The following is a 17,354-nucleotide window of genomic DNA, read 5'->3' as shown; positions in this document are numbered from 1 at the left end:
TCTTCCTTGCACAAAAGCCATGAAAGTTCAGCAAGCAGAAATGAAGTGACTGAACAGAACTTAGTATGAGTTGAGAGATGATTGTTTCCTAAATCAAGATACAAAGCCACCCCAACTGGCACAAATAATCTACCATCTGTTAAGTTAAAAGTTCTTCGTAGTGGTGTCAAATATATGACTAACTAAAAGTGAAATAATCAAAGTATAATTTTGTCACTGGACAGATAAGCAAAGTTACAAATCAATAATCTTCACGAACAAGTGGGACCTCCCAGTGGCTGCCCATTTTATGTCCACTTCCCTTTCCAATATGTCCATCCATGGCCTCCTCCACTGCAGTGATGAGGCCACACTTAGGTTGGAGGAACAACACCTTGCATTCCATTTGGATAGCCTCCAACCTGATGGCATGAACATTGATTTCTCAAACTTCCGTAATGCCCCCAACCCCGCTTCTCTATTTCCTATTCCCTTTTCCTTCTCTCACCTCATCTCACCAATCAACTTCCCAGTTCTTAACTTCATCCTTCTCCCTCCAGATTTCTCCTATCACCTGGTGGTTCTCTCTTCTCTCCCCTCCCCCCCCCCAACTTTTAAATCTACTCCTCAGCTTTTTTTCTCCAGCCCTGCTGAAGGGTTTCGGACTGAAACGTTGACTGTCCTTTTTTCCACAGATGCTGCCTGGCCTGCTGAGTTCCTGCAGCATTTTGTGTGCGTTGCTTGAATCAATAATCCCCTCAAAATTTGCCCATTTGTTCACGGAATGCAGTTAGAATCAATATTTAATAGCATCAGAACAATGTTTTATGTTACACTCCCAAGGAGGAAGCTGCATAGCATCCACACCAGGACCACCAGACTCAAAAAGAGTTACTTCACTCAAGTAGTAAGGCTGATCATCTCCACGCACTAACCCACCCCTCCACACTCCCCACCATCATTACTTTATTATTTTCTCTAGTCACCTTATGTACAGACACTCCAGTGCCTAGTATCACTTTATGGACATAGAATCAATCTATATATATAAGGTACCTTATACATTTTTATTTATTGTGCTTTCTATTATTGTGTTCTTTATCTTATTGTATTTTTTGTGCTGTATCAGATCTGGAGAATAATTATTTTGTTCTCCTTTACACTTTGGTGCTGGAAATGTCATTAAGCAATCTTGAATCTTGATTAAAATAGCCTCCAAGTTATTACTGAAAAAGGTAAATAATCCTACAATTTTATTTTATAGTCTAAGTAATAGAAATACAATCATATCACATGTAATTTTGTGCTTGTGTCAAATATCAAACTGAATACTCACTGTGTAATGGAATTGTTGGGAGTAAACAGTTGTTTTATATATGCAATAAAAACAAACAGCCAGTATCAGTAAAACAAGCAAGTTCAAGAGAGCTCTTCGGAGGTATATCTGGAATTTTTCCTTCTGAGTCCTAAGTGCAATCTTCTGCTTTATTCTTTCTTCATCCAAGTCAGTCTATTGCCATAAAAATATAATTTACTTCTCAGTTTCTTCTCAGAAACACTCTTCCCATTACAAAGATTACAAATCTGCCAACTTAAAGGTCTCCTTTTAAAAATGCCAGCACTTAAAAGACACCAATTCTAAAGCTTAAAATTTCAGCTACTGCTTAAAAAAAAATCAATCCAATTTTTTTTCCATTTTCAATTGCCATAGAAAAGTGAAAGGGGTATCAGCAATGAAAGAGTTTAATATAATTTCCAGCAGCTGCAAAATCTCATGTTTATTTAATATAAGAGCCAGTTAAAAACAGAATTATGTTCCAGTGGTCACCCCACTATTGATTGAGAATGGCAAATTTATTTATCCTTCAATATACAGCCCATAAATGTGTTATGAGGAGGATAAATGCACAGAAGTATAAAGGGTATTAAAAGAGGAAAGAGTACCATCACTTATATATGTACAGTCAAATTATAAAAAGTTCAATGATTGCAAATTTTCAGAAATATGGGCAAAAATAAAAAGGATGTATTTTCAAACACAAAGTAATTGGTAGATGACACAGGTGACGAACATTTTATAACACTTAATACCCTCAAAGAGCAATTGTGCTTGAAAAGATTTCAAATATTTCATTAGGCTGGCCAAGGTTAGATCTGAAATAATGCTAGAAACCTTGCCTACCTTCACACCAACCTAAATGGAGATTTAAATGAGACAGCCATTATGGGTGCAACTCTAAAGCACACTGCAATCAGGGCAACAATCTATCACCATTCAATGATGCTTTATCTCTGAGCTTTTGTGTGAAAAGTGAAGAGGTTGCATCTATAGCCTGCAAAGATCATAACACTGGGATGCCAGCAGACACCTTCACAAATTCAGACTTCTTATTAATTTAAGTGGCCTTCCTAAATATTTTCATTATAAAAGTATAAGTTACCCAACATCAGGATGAAATGTCACAGCCAGACAAAAAGTAATAGATTCAAATATGTATTGATATTATTTTATCTTTTTTTTGACTTATAATATATACTTCTTGTACTCTGTATTCTTTATGTAGAAATTAATAATAAAAATATTGAAAAGAAAAAGTAATAAAGTATCGTAACAAAACATGAAAAAGTTAAATGACCCCTAACAAGGAGTAATAAAGGTGATTTAGAAATGAACACAATGAACAAAAGCATTTAGTTTCAGATAGGGAAATAAACTGTTCTGTTTAATGTTAAAAGGTTATAATGTTTAGACAGGCTGATTAATACAGCAAATACTTCTTAAAAATAATTTGCATGAGTACCTCCTGCTAAAATTAATGAATCATTATTTCTTACGGGTGAAGAAAACAAGAGTGCCAATTTCTACACATACCCAGTATCTGCATATAATTTATCAATTTCATTCAATCAGCACTGAGAAGGATATACTAAAATGATATAAGTAATGAGCTAGAGATTATAGCTTGTGGTGAAATATAGAACATCAATGAAGACAACAACTTAGGAGAGGATGCCAAAGAACCTGTTGTTCCTACCCCCTCCCCTCCCATGGGTGGGAGGCATCAGTTGGGGGAATATGTTGCCTTTAACTGATGAGCTGTTCTGCAATTTTAATTGTACTTTTTTTAGTAGGTTAAGTGAAGAGGTTATATCTATAACTTGCAAATGAAAACTTACAAGCAAATACCTACACAACATCAATTTGTTTATTAATTTAAATAGTCTTCCTAAATAATTCCTTTCCAAAAGGATAGGTTACCCAACACCAGGAGTGAAATGTCAGAGATATTACAGTGGGATCAATGATACGTGGCACTAAAAATGAACGGTATATTAAAATCACAGATAGTACATTGGAGAAGACATCCAGCTGCACTTTAAATAATAAGTCCAGTTACTGAACAAATTGAAGTCTGCTATAATCATTAGACTATCTTCTCAGATGATGGGAGTGACAAAATAGTAATATGGGTAAGGAAACATTGAGAAGTAAAAAAGAAAATAAGTGCATGGAATGGTCTATATTCTGTGACTGTTGTCATCAATTACATCTTCCCACCAAAAATGATTGATCTGTACACACTTTACATAATATTTCATTTCTAATAATGCTTCAGTCATTGGATTTTCTATTGCATCACTACATGGAATTTTTGTTTTCACTTAATTTATCATTACAAATATGTGAATTATTTGATTTATCCATTTCAACTTAGTTTAGTTTGGCCAGTCCTTCTCCAGAATTTAATAGTGGAATTGCATTGGTGAGAAGTCTATTTAATCAAAGTAGAATACATTCCACTTTAAAATAAGCCTTGACTGAAAGGCATTCTGGTTAGTCATCACAACTTATTCTCCTAAATACCATGAACTGTATCACGAAACAGCCAGAATTGCACAAACAAGCATAACAATAACTCTAGTGTGCGCAAACAACTTTGCAATTGGGTCTGCAGTATCAGTTTGGATTTGTATTGAGAGTTGACACCCTAGTAATAAAATAAGGATCTTGGCACAACTGGAACTTATGAACCCATTGCAAGAAAATCATACTCAATTGGTCTGAAAGGATGGAAAATGGATAGTTCCCATTGATGCAAAGCTTTCAAATCTCCTTCTCTCAATGAGGACTATCCCTTGTCCCAAGTTCACCTATTAGATTATGGATGAATCTGGGATCTTTAAATTGTGAGCAATAGAACTCTTCTCAATAACATTGACTGCTTCTCTGTAACATGACTTAGAAGTGAGAAGCCTGTAATCATTAAAATATCTACAACTGATAAAGCCATATAGTTATAGAGGACAGAAGGAAGCTTTTGGGCCACTTGTCAATGCCGACTAAGGTGTCTACCTGAATTCATCACAATTGCCTGCTTGGCCCATTTCCCTCCAATTTAGTAATAACGGACCTACTAATGTTATCAGTCCACAAATCCTATAAAATGAAAATATACATAGAAAAGTTTTTAAAGTTCTGACTTTCTCCAACTTTCCTTTTGGTTTTTGATAGCACACTACTTTTCATATATGATTCTATATTATTGATGTTCCTGTAAATCTAACTACATAAACTAATTTTTTAATCAGGAAATAAGCATATTCTTTTATCATGACTTTCACTGAGGTCAAATTAAATTTAATACTTGTTGATTACTAATGATAAATTGATAATGGTAAAAACTGGGAATCTTGTATCCTCCCTTAGCTAAAGATTGAATGCAGTTTTCCAGGTCAAACAATTAGACAGGGTCCAAGCTGAGATTTTGCAACTTTGTTGCACAATACCATACCCTGTACTCTTTTTGAACATAACAACATTAGAAATTAGAGTTTTCAATTCCAGAAGGGATCTAAAAAATTCTTACCTTCAGTTCATACTGAAGACTGCTATGTTTCATCTCTGCAGCATGTTCATCTGTGATACAAAAGTCCCAGCCTGCAAATATCTTATTACAAAAACTCTGAAATCGGTCTTCTGATCTGATAAAGCTTTGCTTGAAACCTTCCACTGCCCTGAAGGATTAACATAAGAAAAAAAATTTGTGATAGCAGCAACAAGAATAGGATGCAAAAATAAGAAATGAAATCATAAGCAATTAATTCGCCCTTTCTCGTCTGCTCCACTATAGTATCACATGTGAACTTTTATCTTTCAACACTAATCCTACACTCCCTGGTTCTTCTAATATCCATAAAAACAACAATCACTCTGATTATACTCAATAATTAAGCCATCAGACCCTCTTGCACAATGATTTCTGAGGGAACTTCTCTCTACATCAGCCCTGATTAGCCAACCCTTTAATTTCAGACTGATTCTACTCCACCCAATGGAAAGATTATCAGGGCATCCAGCAGCCAAGCCCCATAAGAGTGCTGAACATCTCAATAAGATCTTATCCAATTCATTTACACTGTATAGACTGTTGGTCTAGTTTGCTTAATCTCCCCTCACAAGACAATCTTCACCCAGGAATCAATCTGATGAACTTCAATTGCACAAATTCTATTGCATAAATGATGTTTTTTAGATGGGGAGTCAACACTTGTCTTTAATGTTCTAGATATGGTCTTACCAAGGCCCAAAATAACTTCAATATGACATCTTTAAACTTCCTCCTACAATAAAGGCCAAATATCGATCAATTTAATATTCTCTTATTTGTCCCAAAATCATTCAATTTTTATTAACATTCTCAGAATTGTCAATCAGAATCAGAACCAGATTATGACCGGCATGTGACATGAAATTTGTTAACTTAGCAGCAGCAGTTCAATGCAATACATAATCTAGCAGAGAGAGAGAGAGAAAAATAAAACATAATAATAAATAAACAAGTAAATCAATTATATATATTGAATAGATTATTAAAAAATGTGCAAAAACAGAAATACTGTATAGTAAAAAAGTGAGGTAGTGTCCAAAGCTTTGAAGTCCATTTAGGAATCGGGTGGCAGAAGGGAAGAAGCTGTTCTTGAATCACTGAGTGTGTGCCTTCAGGCTTCTGAATCTCCTACCTGATGGTAACAATGAGAAAAGTGCATGCCCTGGGTTCTGGAGGTCTTTAATAATAGACGCTGCCTTTCTGAGACACCGCTCCCTAAAGATGTCCTGGGTACTTTGTAGGCTAGTGCCCAAGATGGAGCTGACTAGATTTACAACCTTCTGCAGCTTCTTTCGGTCCTCTGCAGTAACCTCTCCATACCAGACAGAGATGCAGAATTTTTCTTATATCATCCCATTTGTTCTTCTTCCCCTTTTTTCTAAATAAATAAGCCGAGCGTTGGTTCAAGGAATAGAATTTCACACGGCACAGCTTTAGAGACTTAATATTGAATTCACCAAAAATTCCCTGAAATGAATTCATTTAAATGAATTGAAGTAAGTTGAAACAGAAAAAGAAGCAATTACCTTTTCACTATCCAAAAAAGACTCAGTAGGATGTATGCAAATGTTGTAAGGAAATACGCAAGTGGTACATTGTAGTGAAAATAATTAGAATGCAACTCATCTGTTCGGTAAAATCCATAAAACAGATAGGTCTGCTCCAAGAATCCCTAAAGGAAAAAACAAAATAAAACTTGTTAGTATATGACAAACTGATTATTCAGCAGAACGTTTACAATAAAAATGTGCAACAGATTGTACCTCAAACAAGAGAAAATCTGCAGATGCTGGAAATCCGAGCAACACACACAAAAGGCCAGGCCTGCTGAGATCCTCCAGCATTTTGTGTGTGTTGAACAGATTGTACCTTGTCTTTTTCCAAGCGTGTCAAACCGATTACACAGTATCATCTTTTTTCGGAGGAGGGAGAAGGTAAGGTGAAGTTAAGTGGACTTTAAAAAAATGGGTATTTTATATAGAGCCTTTATTAACAAATAAGTTAAGTTGTTTTAAAATAACAGTTTAAAAGAAAATTCTCGTTTTGCCTAATAGCTATATTTTAAAATTTCACTCTGAAGACCTCATCTACATTATAACCTTCATTTCAGTCTTGCAAAAATTTAAGTAAGTTAAAATTATACTTTGACTTTATTTACCACCCCAGAATTCTTCCATGTGATTAATTGCTCAGTCTGTTTGGTATTCTGTTCCTAAGTATCAAGGTCCCTTTGTAATGATGAGACAATAACTGACATAAGAATAAGTCAAATTCTTGGCAAATCAGTTGCCAGATCTTGGCAACGAGCTCCTTTAAAGCCAGATCATAATTTTTTGACGTAAACACGAGGAATTCTACAGATGCTGGAAATTCAAGCAACACACATCAAAGTTGCTGGTGAACGCAGCAGGCCAGGCAGCATCTCTAGGAAGAGGTACAGTCGACGTTTCAGGCCGAGACCCTTCGTCAGGACTAACTGAGGGAAGAGCTAGTAAGAGATTTGAAAGTGGGAGGGGGAGGGGGAGATCCAAAATGATAGGAAAAGACAGGAGGGGGAAGGATGGAGCCAAGAGCTGGACAGGTGATTGGCAAAAAGGATGTGAGAGAATCATGGGACAGGAGGCCCAGGGAGAAGGAAAAGGGGGAGGGGGAGAAAGAAACCCAGAGGATGGGCAAGGGGTATAGTCAGAAGGACAGAGGGAGAAAAAGGAGAAGGAGAGAAAGAATGTGTGTATATAAATAAATAACGGATGGGGTACGAGGGGGAGGTGGCCACACATTTTAATTCCACATCCCATTCCCATTCTGATATGTCTATCCACGGCCTCCTCTACTGTAAAGATGAAGCCACACTCAGGTTGGAGGAACAACACCTTATATTCCGTCTGGGTAGCCTCCAACCTAATGGCATGAACATTGACTTCTCTAACTTCCGCTAATGCCCTACCTCCCCCTCGTACCCCATCCATTATTTATTTATATACACACATTCTTTTTCTCTCTCTCTCTCTCCTTTTTCTCCCTCTGACTATACCCCTTGCCCATCCTCTGGGTTTCTTTCCCCCCCTCCCCCTTTTCCTTCTCTCTGGGCCTCCTGTCCCATGACCCTCTCACATCCCTTTTGCCAATCACCTGTCCAGCTCTTGGCTCCGTCCCTCCCCCTCCTGTCTTCTCCTATCATTTTGGATCTCCCCCTCCCCCTCCCACTTTCAAATCTCTTACTAGCTCTTCCCTCAGTTAGTCCTGACGAAGGGTCTCGGCCTGAAACGTCGACTGTACCTCTTCCTAGAGATGCTGCCTGGCCTGCTGCGTTCACCAGCAACTTTGATGTGTGTTGCTCATAATTTTTGGCATCAGTTTCCGAACCAAAAAATTACACTAAGATAAATGAATAACCATGGATTGTTCTTTGTGAGTTATACTTAAATTGAGATAAATTACAAGATAAAAATGACATGGTCCTGAATGCATGTAAATTAGAGAAACATTAAAATTTTTGAAGGTAGTTCCATGGTGTCCAAGCAAAGATAAGTTGTTATTAAAATTGTTACCAGTTTGGTGTTCATTGTGATCACTGACTTGTATTTTGTGGTCATTGGTCTAATAGGTTCAATGCACTGACATTTATCCACAGGCTTGTCCTGGCTGAGCATCTGCATGGTGATTTACAGTGATTACAAATGAAATAGTGGGGACCCACCAATAAGGACAGGGAACAAAGTAATTAATAATGTGTTTTGTCATGATCAAATGAGCAATCCTTACTGAAATATCCCTGCCTAGAAACTCCAATATATTCAGCATATATCCTGTGCCAAGGAATTTACTGGTGATCCTGACCATGAGAGGCCTTCTGTCAGATGATCAGTAAAATTAAAGGCTCATGGGGGATGTTAGCAATATTAGCAACTTGATGGAGGGAGAATGGAGTTCAGCAACAGTGCTGGCCAAAGAATCAAAATTAAATAAGATCCTAACATTGAGTCCCATTTCAGCCCTGCATATAATATGGCTGTCCCATGAACCAATCTCCTCTGAAATATTACAACATGAATGTTGCTTAGGGAATACAATAAGTACTTTCATGCATGACAGTTGTGAAAAATGAATCTGTCAAGCAAGGATGATTCTGCCAGGAGATCACTGTCAAATTTCCAGAGTGATAGGAGATGACCTTGAAATGGTTGTTATTATGTTTCATTTCAGGAAAACTTACTTTTTCGGTGTCAAAGCACTGAAAAAACGTGTTTCACAAATGAATTTATAAACCAGGTTTAAAGCAAGTAATGTAAGAATAGCAAAGATATAAAGCACAAAGAAGGAAAGGTAGGATTCATAGAGCTAGAAAAGAAGTCATACTTCACTATTTTTTTCTGAACCTCTCATAATTTAAATCTTAAAAATCATTCTTGCTTTAATTAGTAAATTTTCTTTGCAAAGGGATTTATAGCAATAAATAAGACTCGGTGGTCCAATGTTAAAAATTCTCTTGCATTTGAAAGGCCAAGTCAATGCACTTTTCTGATAGGATAAATGGATATCTTCTGCAGTAGTAGTACAATTGCCCTCCTTTCTAATTGCTTCAATGCTGATTCTCTCAGCAAGATACAATTACAGGAAAGTCTGAAGCAGATTGAGGAAAACTCCCGTTCTCTGCAAATAATTGTCTAAACAGAAGCAGCTACCATTGTAGCCATGTGCACTTATAGTTGATTCAGGCTATTACCAAAGGGTACATCTGGTAAAATGGTGGCACCTTCAATGGGGTCAACCAAAGGTGTAATTGACTTTTTTAAATGTCTTTTACAATTGCAAGACTCTGCTGGACATTAAGAACTTAAAGTACTGCAGGTCTATCCCATCAGCAAGTTGCTCATTGGCGGAAAAACCGAACGAGGTGCATTTAGTGCGTCAGAGAGATGTTGGTGCACAAAGATGGTGTGAAGTCTTAACAGTGAGTTATCATCTTAGTCACTTTTCTTGTGAATGCAAGACTCCGTTGGACATTATTAGTATGGAATACTGCAAGTCTAATTCACTGATTTATTGGTGGACAGCAGAGAAGCTGCACAGCCTTGGTTGTAGCGAGGAGCAGGCCTCAAGTTATGGTGTCACATGTTTACAGCCGCCGAGAGGCGTCAGAGTCAGTGCGCTCCATCAGAGGCAGTATGGTGTGGAGGTAAGCTTAAGTTGGTGCCACCCCAGTGCTTGCTCAACAGCAGACAAGTTGTATTGTGTTGGAATGCAGACTGTTGCAACATTCATGGACTAAGGGTCTTGGATTATATTTTTTTGTGTGACTGTACTTTACTGGTATCCTATGTGCTTGCTACATTATATCTGCTATATGTGCCTTTTGTTGTGTGTGAATGTTAGTACTGTGTTTTGCATTTTGGTCCCAGAGTACCACTGTCTTGTTTGGCTGTATTCATGGGTATTAATGAATGGTTAGATGACAACTAAACTTGAACTTGAAGTTTCAAGCAAAATAATCTGTTGTAAATTTTGTTCATGAAGTAAGCAATGAAGAAATTACACAAGATTTCATAGGAATTATATGAATAATATTGCTAAATTTCATTAATTGCAAAATATACTTACTGCTCCCAAAAGAAGATCAATCATGTGACTATAGAAGTAGCTAAGCCCTGGGTTAGGCTCTTCATACTTGGTACATTCCTCAGCTATAAAATGGAAAAGATAAACAATCTAGGATTTTCAAGTGAAGAACAGAAATCATAAAAACCTACTTTCAATTTTGATTGCAAACCACAATAGCAAATATTCGTTTTGCAACCTTACAAATTATACGTGTGAGCATTCTGCACATATATCTGAAAGAAGCAGAATGAGCAGTTGACCTCTTCAATCTTCGTTTAACATTGTCAAATTGAGCCATGACAACCCTGCTAATGTACACCTAGGAAATATTGATTTTTGCTGCAGGAAGAACTTTACACAAACAGGCACTAATTGAAGGAATCCTCAGTGTCTCACAGATTTGTCAGGTTTGAGTAGAAGGTCAATAGGTTCAAACAAAACCTTTTGTGGCAGTTTTGCAGAAGACATGACATGTTTCAAGTATTGATACAGAGACAGACAGATGGAAAGAGACAAAGAAACAGAGAGACAGATACAGTCAAAGCCATATTGCCACATTACAAACAGGAAGCTTTGATGAGCTAGGATAACAAAGCTACAAGAAAGGACTGGAAGCACAGATTCTATTTGCAACGTGCTGGAAAACAACAGTATGGAAAATGAAGTTCTTGTAAAAAAAACCTATATTATTTGTTTAATTTATGTTTTACTTGTGAATACTGTGTATATGATGCAATGTCAAAAAAGAGAAAATCTGCAGGTGCTGGAAATCCAAGCAAAACATACAAAATGCTGGAGGATCTCAGCAGGCCAGGCAGCATCTATGGAAAAGAGTATAGTCAACGTTTTGGGCCGCGACCCTTCAGCAGGACTGGAGAAAAGAAGATGAGGAGTCAGAGTTAGAAGGTGGGAGGAGGGAGGGAGAAACACAAGGTGATGGGTGAATTGGGGGGAGGGGTGAAGTAAAGAGCTGGGAAAGTTGACAGGTGAAAGAGATACAGAGCTGGTGAAGGAGAAATCTAATAGGAGAGGACAGAAGGCCATGGAAGAAAGAAAAGGGGATGGCAAGGCGATAAAGTGAGAGAGGGAAAAGGGAATGGGGAACTTAGCGTAAGTTTGAGAAATTGATGTTCCTGCCATCAAGTTGGAGGCTACCCAGAAGGAATATAAGGAGTTGCTCCTCCAACCTGAGTGCAGCCTCATCACTGCAGTAGAGAAGACTATGGATTGACACATCAGAAGGGGAATGGGAAGTGGAATTAAAATGGGTAGATCCTGCTTCTTCTGGTGGACGTAGCATAAGTGCTCAGTGAAGTAGTCTCCCAATCTACGTTGGGTCTCACTGATATACAGGAGGCCCCACCGGGAGCACCAGATATACTAGATGACGCCAACAGACTCACAGAGGGAGTATTGCCTCACCTGGAAGTATTGTTTGGGACCCTGAATGGTAGTGAGGGAGGAGGTGTAGGGATAGGTGTAGCACTTGTTCCACTTGCAAGGATAAATGACTAGAGGGAGAACAGTGGGCAGTGGGGAGGGACAAATGGACAAGGGAGTTGCGTAGGGAGTGATCCCTGTGGAAAGCGGAAAATGTGAGGTGGGGGGGGAGGGAAATATGTGCTTGGTGGTGGGAGCCCATTGGAGGTGATGGAAGTTATGGACTATTATGTGCCGGATACGGAAGCTGGCAGCATGGTAGGTGAGGACAAGAGGAACTCTGTTCCTGGCGGGGTGGCAGGAGGATGGGGTGAGGTCTATGTATTTGTGATTACAAGAACCCTCAAATTAAGGAAAAGGAAATTCATCTCCTTTCTGCAAAAGCAACCAAGAAGATAGGATCAATTTTGACTATATCTACTATTGCAGTTCTGCTTCTACTGCTACTTCATCAGAATGATCGTCCTTGGCAAATGACAAAATAAAGTACTCATTAAATATTACAGTCCTATCTGTGACTCTAAGCATGAATCACCATTTATGTTTCTAAATAAATTCCACTTTGCTTCCAACTACACGATAAGCTTCATACACTCTGTTTGTGTGTGAAGGTACTAATGCAGATGTTCGGAGATTGGATTTGTCAATATCTTTACAATATAGTGATGCCCTGCCTATTTACTTGGTGCCACTGAGCTCAGATGCAATTACTTCTCACTCACATTCCATAACGAACCCAAGTACCATCCAAGGCACTTAAGCACGGGTTACTTTGCTCCTTCTCGTCGACAAAAGCATTTGGAGTTAGAATGGCTATTCTCACCCCTATTCAGCAATAACTACCAGAAAGCTCACTAAAGCTTGGATAAACCTGTGACAGTTCGAGTACCTTCACTTTGAGCATATAGATATCAATTCTTTCAGTGCTAAATAGCTTCAACTGGTGTAATCCACTTGCCCCTTATGGAATTGCTACCATTGTATAAGAAACAATGCAATAAGCATAACAGTAGACATAGTCTGCAACAGAAGAGTTCATGAAATATATTGGGTAAATATCCCAAGAGTATCCCTTTGCCTGATCGTACTTGAGTTTACTTTCCTATGGGACACCAGCATTATGTTAACTGTATTGAAGATAGGAATATATGCTATATACTTGCTCGGCTGACAGCCATCTCTTTTAATATACAGTGGCATGCAAAAGTTTGGGCAACCCTGGTCAAAATTTCTGTTACTGTGAATAGTTAAGTGAGTAGAAGATGAACTGATCTCCAAGTCATAAAGTTAAAGATGAAACAACATTTTCAACATTTTAAGCAGGATTAGTGTATTATTTTTGTTTTGTACAATTTTAGAGTGAAAAAAAGGAAAGGAGCACCATGCAAAAGTTTGGGCACCCCAAGAGATTTGAGCTCTCAAGATAACTTTTACCAAGGTCTCAGACCTTAATTAGCTTGTTAGGGCTATGGCTTGTTCACAGTCATAGTTAGGAAAGGCCAGGTGATGTAAATTTCAAAGCTTTTTAAATACCCTGACTCCTCAAACCTTGTCCCAACAATCAGCAGCCACGGGCTCCTCTAAGCAGCTGCCTAGCACTCTGAAAACTAAAATAAATGATGCCCACAAAGTAGGAGAAGGTCATAAGAAGATAGCAAAGCATTTTCAGATAGCCGTTTCCTCAGTTCGTAATGTAATTAAGAATTGGCAGTTAACAGGAACAGTGGAGGTCAAGTTGAGGTCTGGAAGACCAAGAAAACTTTCTGACAGAACTGTTCGTAGGATTGCTAGAAAGGCAAATCAAAATCCCCGTTTGACTGCAAAAGACCTTCAGGAAGATTTAGTAGACTCTGGAGTGATGATGCACTGTTCTACTGTGCAGCGACACCTGCACAAATATGAACTTTATGGAAGAGTCATCAGAAGAAAACCTTTCCTGCATCCTCACCACAAAATTCAGCATAAGAAGTTTGCAAAGGAACATCTAAACAAGCCTGATGCATTTTAGAAACAAGTCCTGTGGACCGATGAAGTTAAGATAGAACTTTCTGGCTGCAATGAGCAAAGGTATGTTTGAAGAAAAAAGGGTGCAGAATTTCGTGAAAAGAACATCTCTCCAACTGTTAAGCACAGGGGTGGATCGATCATGCTTTGGGCTTGTGTTGCAGCCAGTGGCACGGGGAACACTTCATTTGTAGAGGGAAGAATGAATTCAATTAAATACCAGCAAATTCTGGAAGCAAACATCACACCATCTGTAAAAAAGCTGAAGATGAAAAGAGGATGGCTTCTACAACAAGGTAATGATCCAAAACTCACCTCAAAATCCACAATGGACTACCTCAAGAGGCACAAGCTGAAGGTTTTGCCATGGCCCTCACAGTCCCCCGACCTAAACATTATCGAAAATCTGTGGATAGACCTCAAAAGAGCAGTGCATGCAAGACGGCCCAAGAATCTCACAGAACTAGAAGTCTTTTGCAAGGAAGAATGGGCGAAAATGCCCCAAACAAGAACTGAAAGACTCTTAGCTGGCTACAGAAAGCATTTACAAGCTGTGATACTTGCCAAAAGGGGGTGTTACTAAGTACTGACCATGCAGGGTGCCCAAACTTTAGTTTCGGGCCTTTTTCCTATTTTGTTATTTTTAAACTGTAAAAAATGGAAATTTTAAAAAGTAATCTTGCTTAAAATATTATCGAAATGTGACATCTTTAACTTTATGCCTTTTGGAAATCAGGTCATCTTTTACTCGCTTAGCTATTCACAGTAACAGAAATTTTGACCAGGGGTGCCCAAACTTTTGCATGCCGCTGTATCTATTCTAATATTTATATGCATCACCATGTAACAATTAATCACATTAGTTGAGTTTGATTGGAGGAATCAGATAAATACAATGATCAAATATTAAGATCCCAAAAATAAAATCTGCATTCCTTAAATTTAATGTACATTAATTACCTATGCCAGAAGAGGAAACTTGGGTGCTTGTGATGTTAACTCCATGTGCTGAAATGATCATTGGAAGTATAATAAAAGAAAACATTAACAGGAAAATCACAAAATTCAATAAAACCAGAAAGCGGAGAAAGGAGAAATAAGACTGTATTCCAGTGCCAAATTTGCCTGAAAGACAAAAAGAAAAATAATAAGAACCGTAAAACATTTGAAATAAGAATAAGTAACATCAGGCCTCTTCTGTTACTCAGTCGTAACAAAAATTCACTTACCCAACTTGGTTCATGTTACTCAAATTAAGAAAAGTCTGTCAATCCTAGATGTTAAATTTTTATTTGATGCAGAATTTTGGCAGGAGCTTTCAAGCTCTCATTACAATACAACCCCATCTTAGAAATAAATTCTATGATCTTAAATATTACCGAACCTGTCCACTTGCTTTTGTGATTTTTGCACACAGGGTTAACTTCTGTGCTAGTGAAATTATTAGCAGCTCATTGTTTTTGACAATTATAAATACATGGCTTTCTGTATTTTGCTGCACCCATGTAAATGATTTCATTCAAGAAGATAGGCAAATTCACACCTGTCAATTTCACAAGCTGCTATTTCAGTAATAGCTATCCTCCTTCCCTTCCTCCCGTATTTTCATTCAGGTGCCTTCTCCCTTCCTTTCCAGTCCTGAAGAAGCGTTTTGGCCCCAAATAACATTGATGCTGCCTGACCTACTGAGTTCCTCCATCATTTTGTGTGTGTTACTTTGGATTTCCAGCATCTGCAGAATTTCTCAAATTTATGATTTCAGTAATATTTTTGCAAAATGGTTTTGTTGAAAAAAATAAAAGATCATTCTTATTGGAACAACAAACACAAAATGCTGGAGGAACTCAGTGGGCCAGGCAGCATCAATGGAAAAGAGTGTAGTTGATGCTTCGGGCCAAGACCCTTCGGCAGAACTGGAGAAAAAAAGATAAGGCATAGATTTAAAAGGTGGGAGAGAGAAACACAAGGTGATAGGTGAAACCGGGAGGGGGAGGGATGAAATAAATAGCTAGGAAGTTGATTGATAAAAGAAAGAAAAGGGGGAGGAGCACCAAAGGGACGCAATGGGCAGGCAAGGAGATAAGGTCAGAGAGGGAAAGGGGATGGGGACTCGTGAAGGAGACAAAAGGGGAGGGGGCATTACCAGATGTTCGAGAAATCGATGTTCATGCCATCAGGTTGGACACTACCCAGGTGTAGTCCTCCAACCTGAGTGTGGCCTCATGGCGACAGTAGAGGAGGCCATGGATTGACATATCAGAATGGGGATGGGAAGTGGAATTAAAATGGGTGACCACTGGGAGACCCCGCTTCTTCTGGCAGATGGAGCATGGGTGCTCAGCGAAGCGGTCTCCCAATCTACGTCCGGTCTCACCAATATACAGGAGGCCACACCGGGAGCACCGGACACAGTATATGACTGCGAAAGACTCACAGGTGAGTTTATGCCTTGCCTCACAGGTCTGTTTGGGGCACTGAATGGTAGTGAGGGAGGTGTAGCGGCAGGCATAGCACTTGTTCTGCTTGCAAGGATAAGAGCCAGGAGGGAGATCAGTGGGGAGGGATGAATGGAGAAGGAAGTCCCTTTCTTTGAAATTGAGGATATCTCCTTCATTCTAGAATGAAAAGTGTCATTCTGAAAGCAGATGCAGTGGAGATGGAAGAACTGAAAGGGAATGACGTTTTTACAAGTAACAGGATGGGAAGAGGTATAATCCACGTAGCTGTGAGAGTCTGTGGGTTTATAATAAACATCAATTGATAAGCTGTCTCCAGAGATACAGACAGTGAGATCGAGAAAGGGGAGGAAGGGGTCAGAAATGGACCAGGTGAATTTGAGGGCAGGGTAGAAGATGAAGGCACAGTTGATGAAGTCAACGAGCTCAGCGTGGATGCAGGAAGCAGCACCAATGCAGTCGTTGATGTAGCATAGGAAAAGTGGGGGGGGGGGCAGATAGCAGTGTAGGCTTGGAACATGGACTGCTCCATGTAGCCGACAAAAAGGCAGGCATAGCTGGGACCTATACGAGTGCCCATGGATACATCTTTTGTTTGAAGGAAGTGAGAGGAGCCAAAGCAGAAATTATTAAGAGTAAAGACAAGTTCCACTAGACAGAGGAGAGCAGCGATGAGGGGAACTGGTTGGGTCTGATGTCCAGAAAGAAACGGGAGAGCTTTGAGGCCTTCCTGGTGGGGGATAGAGGTGTACTGGGACTGGACATCCACACTGAAAATAAGGTGATGGGGGCCAGGGAACTTGAAATCATTGAAAAGACCCAAAGCATGTGAAGTGTCACGGATGTAGGTAGGAAGGGATTGAACTAAGGGGGATAAGACAGAGTCGAGGTATACAGATATGAGCTCAGTAGGGCAGGAACAAACTGAAACAATGGGTCTATCTGGACAAGCAGGTTTGTGGATCCTGGGTAGGAGGTAGAAACA

At 38.9% G+C, this 17,354-nt stretch overlaps 1 protein-coding gene across 3 annotated transcripts in view; it reads right to left on the bottom strand.

The window, feature by feature from the left end:
* LOC134352014 (transmembrane channel-like protein 7) overlaps positions 1-17,354 on the bottom strand; it is a 59,311-nt gene that overhangs the window by 24,297 nt on the left and 17,660 nt on the right. For all 3 annotated transcript variants that reach the window (XM_063059055.1, XM_063059056.1, XM_063059054.1), the window contains exons 4-8: positions 14,874-15,038; positions 10,470-10,552; positions 6,395-6,540; positions 4,848-4,995; positions 1,316-1,489 (exon numbers count right to left, since the gene is read on the bottom strand). In XM_063059055.1, the coding sequence (XP_062915125.1) occupies positions 1,316-1,489; positions 4,848-4,995; positions 6,395-6,540; positions 10,470-10,552; positions 14,874-15,038 (716 nt within the window). The remainder of the gene's footprint in view (positions 1-1,315; positions 1,490-4,847; positions 4,996-6,394; positions 6,541-10,469; positions 10,553-14,873; positions 15,039-17,354) is intronic.

Source organism: Mobula hypostoma, chromosome 9 (genome assembly GCF_963921235.1).
Source record: "Mobula hypostoma chromosome 9, sMobHyp1.1, whole genome shotgun sequence".
NCBI classification, from domain to species: Eukaryota; Metazoa; Chordata; class Chondrichthyes; order Myliobatiformes; family Myliobatidae; genus Mobula; species Mobula hypostoma.
The sequence above is the reverse complement of the archived record's forward strand: the minus strand, read 5'-3'. Positions and strand labels throughout refer to the sequence as shown.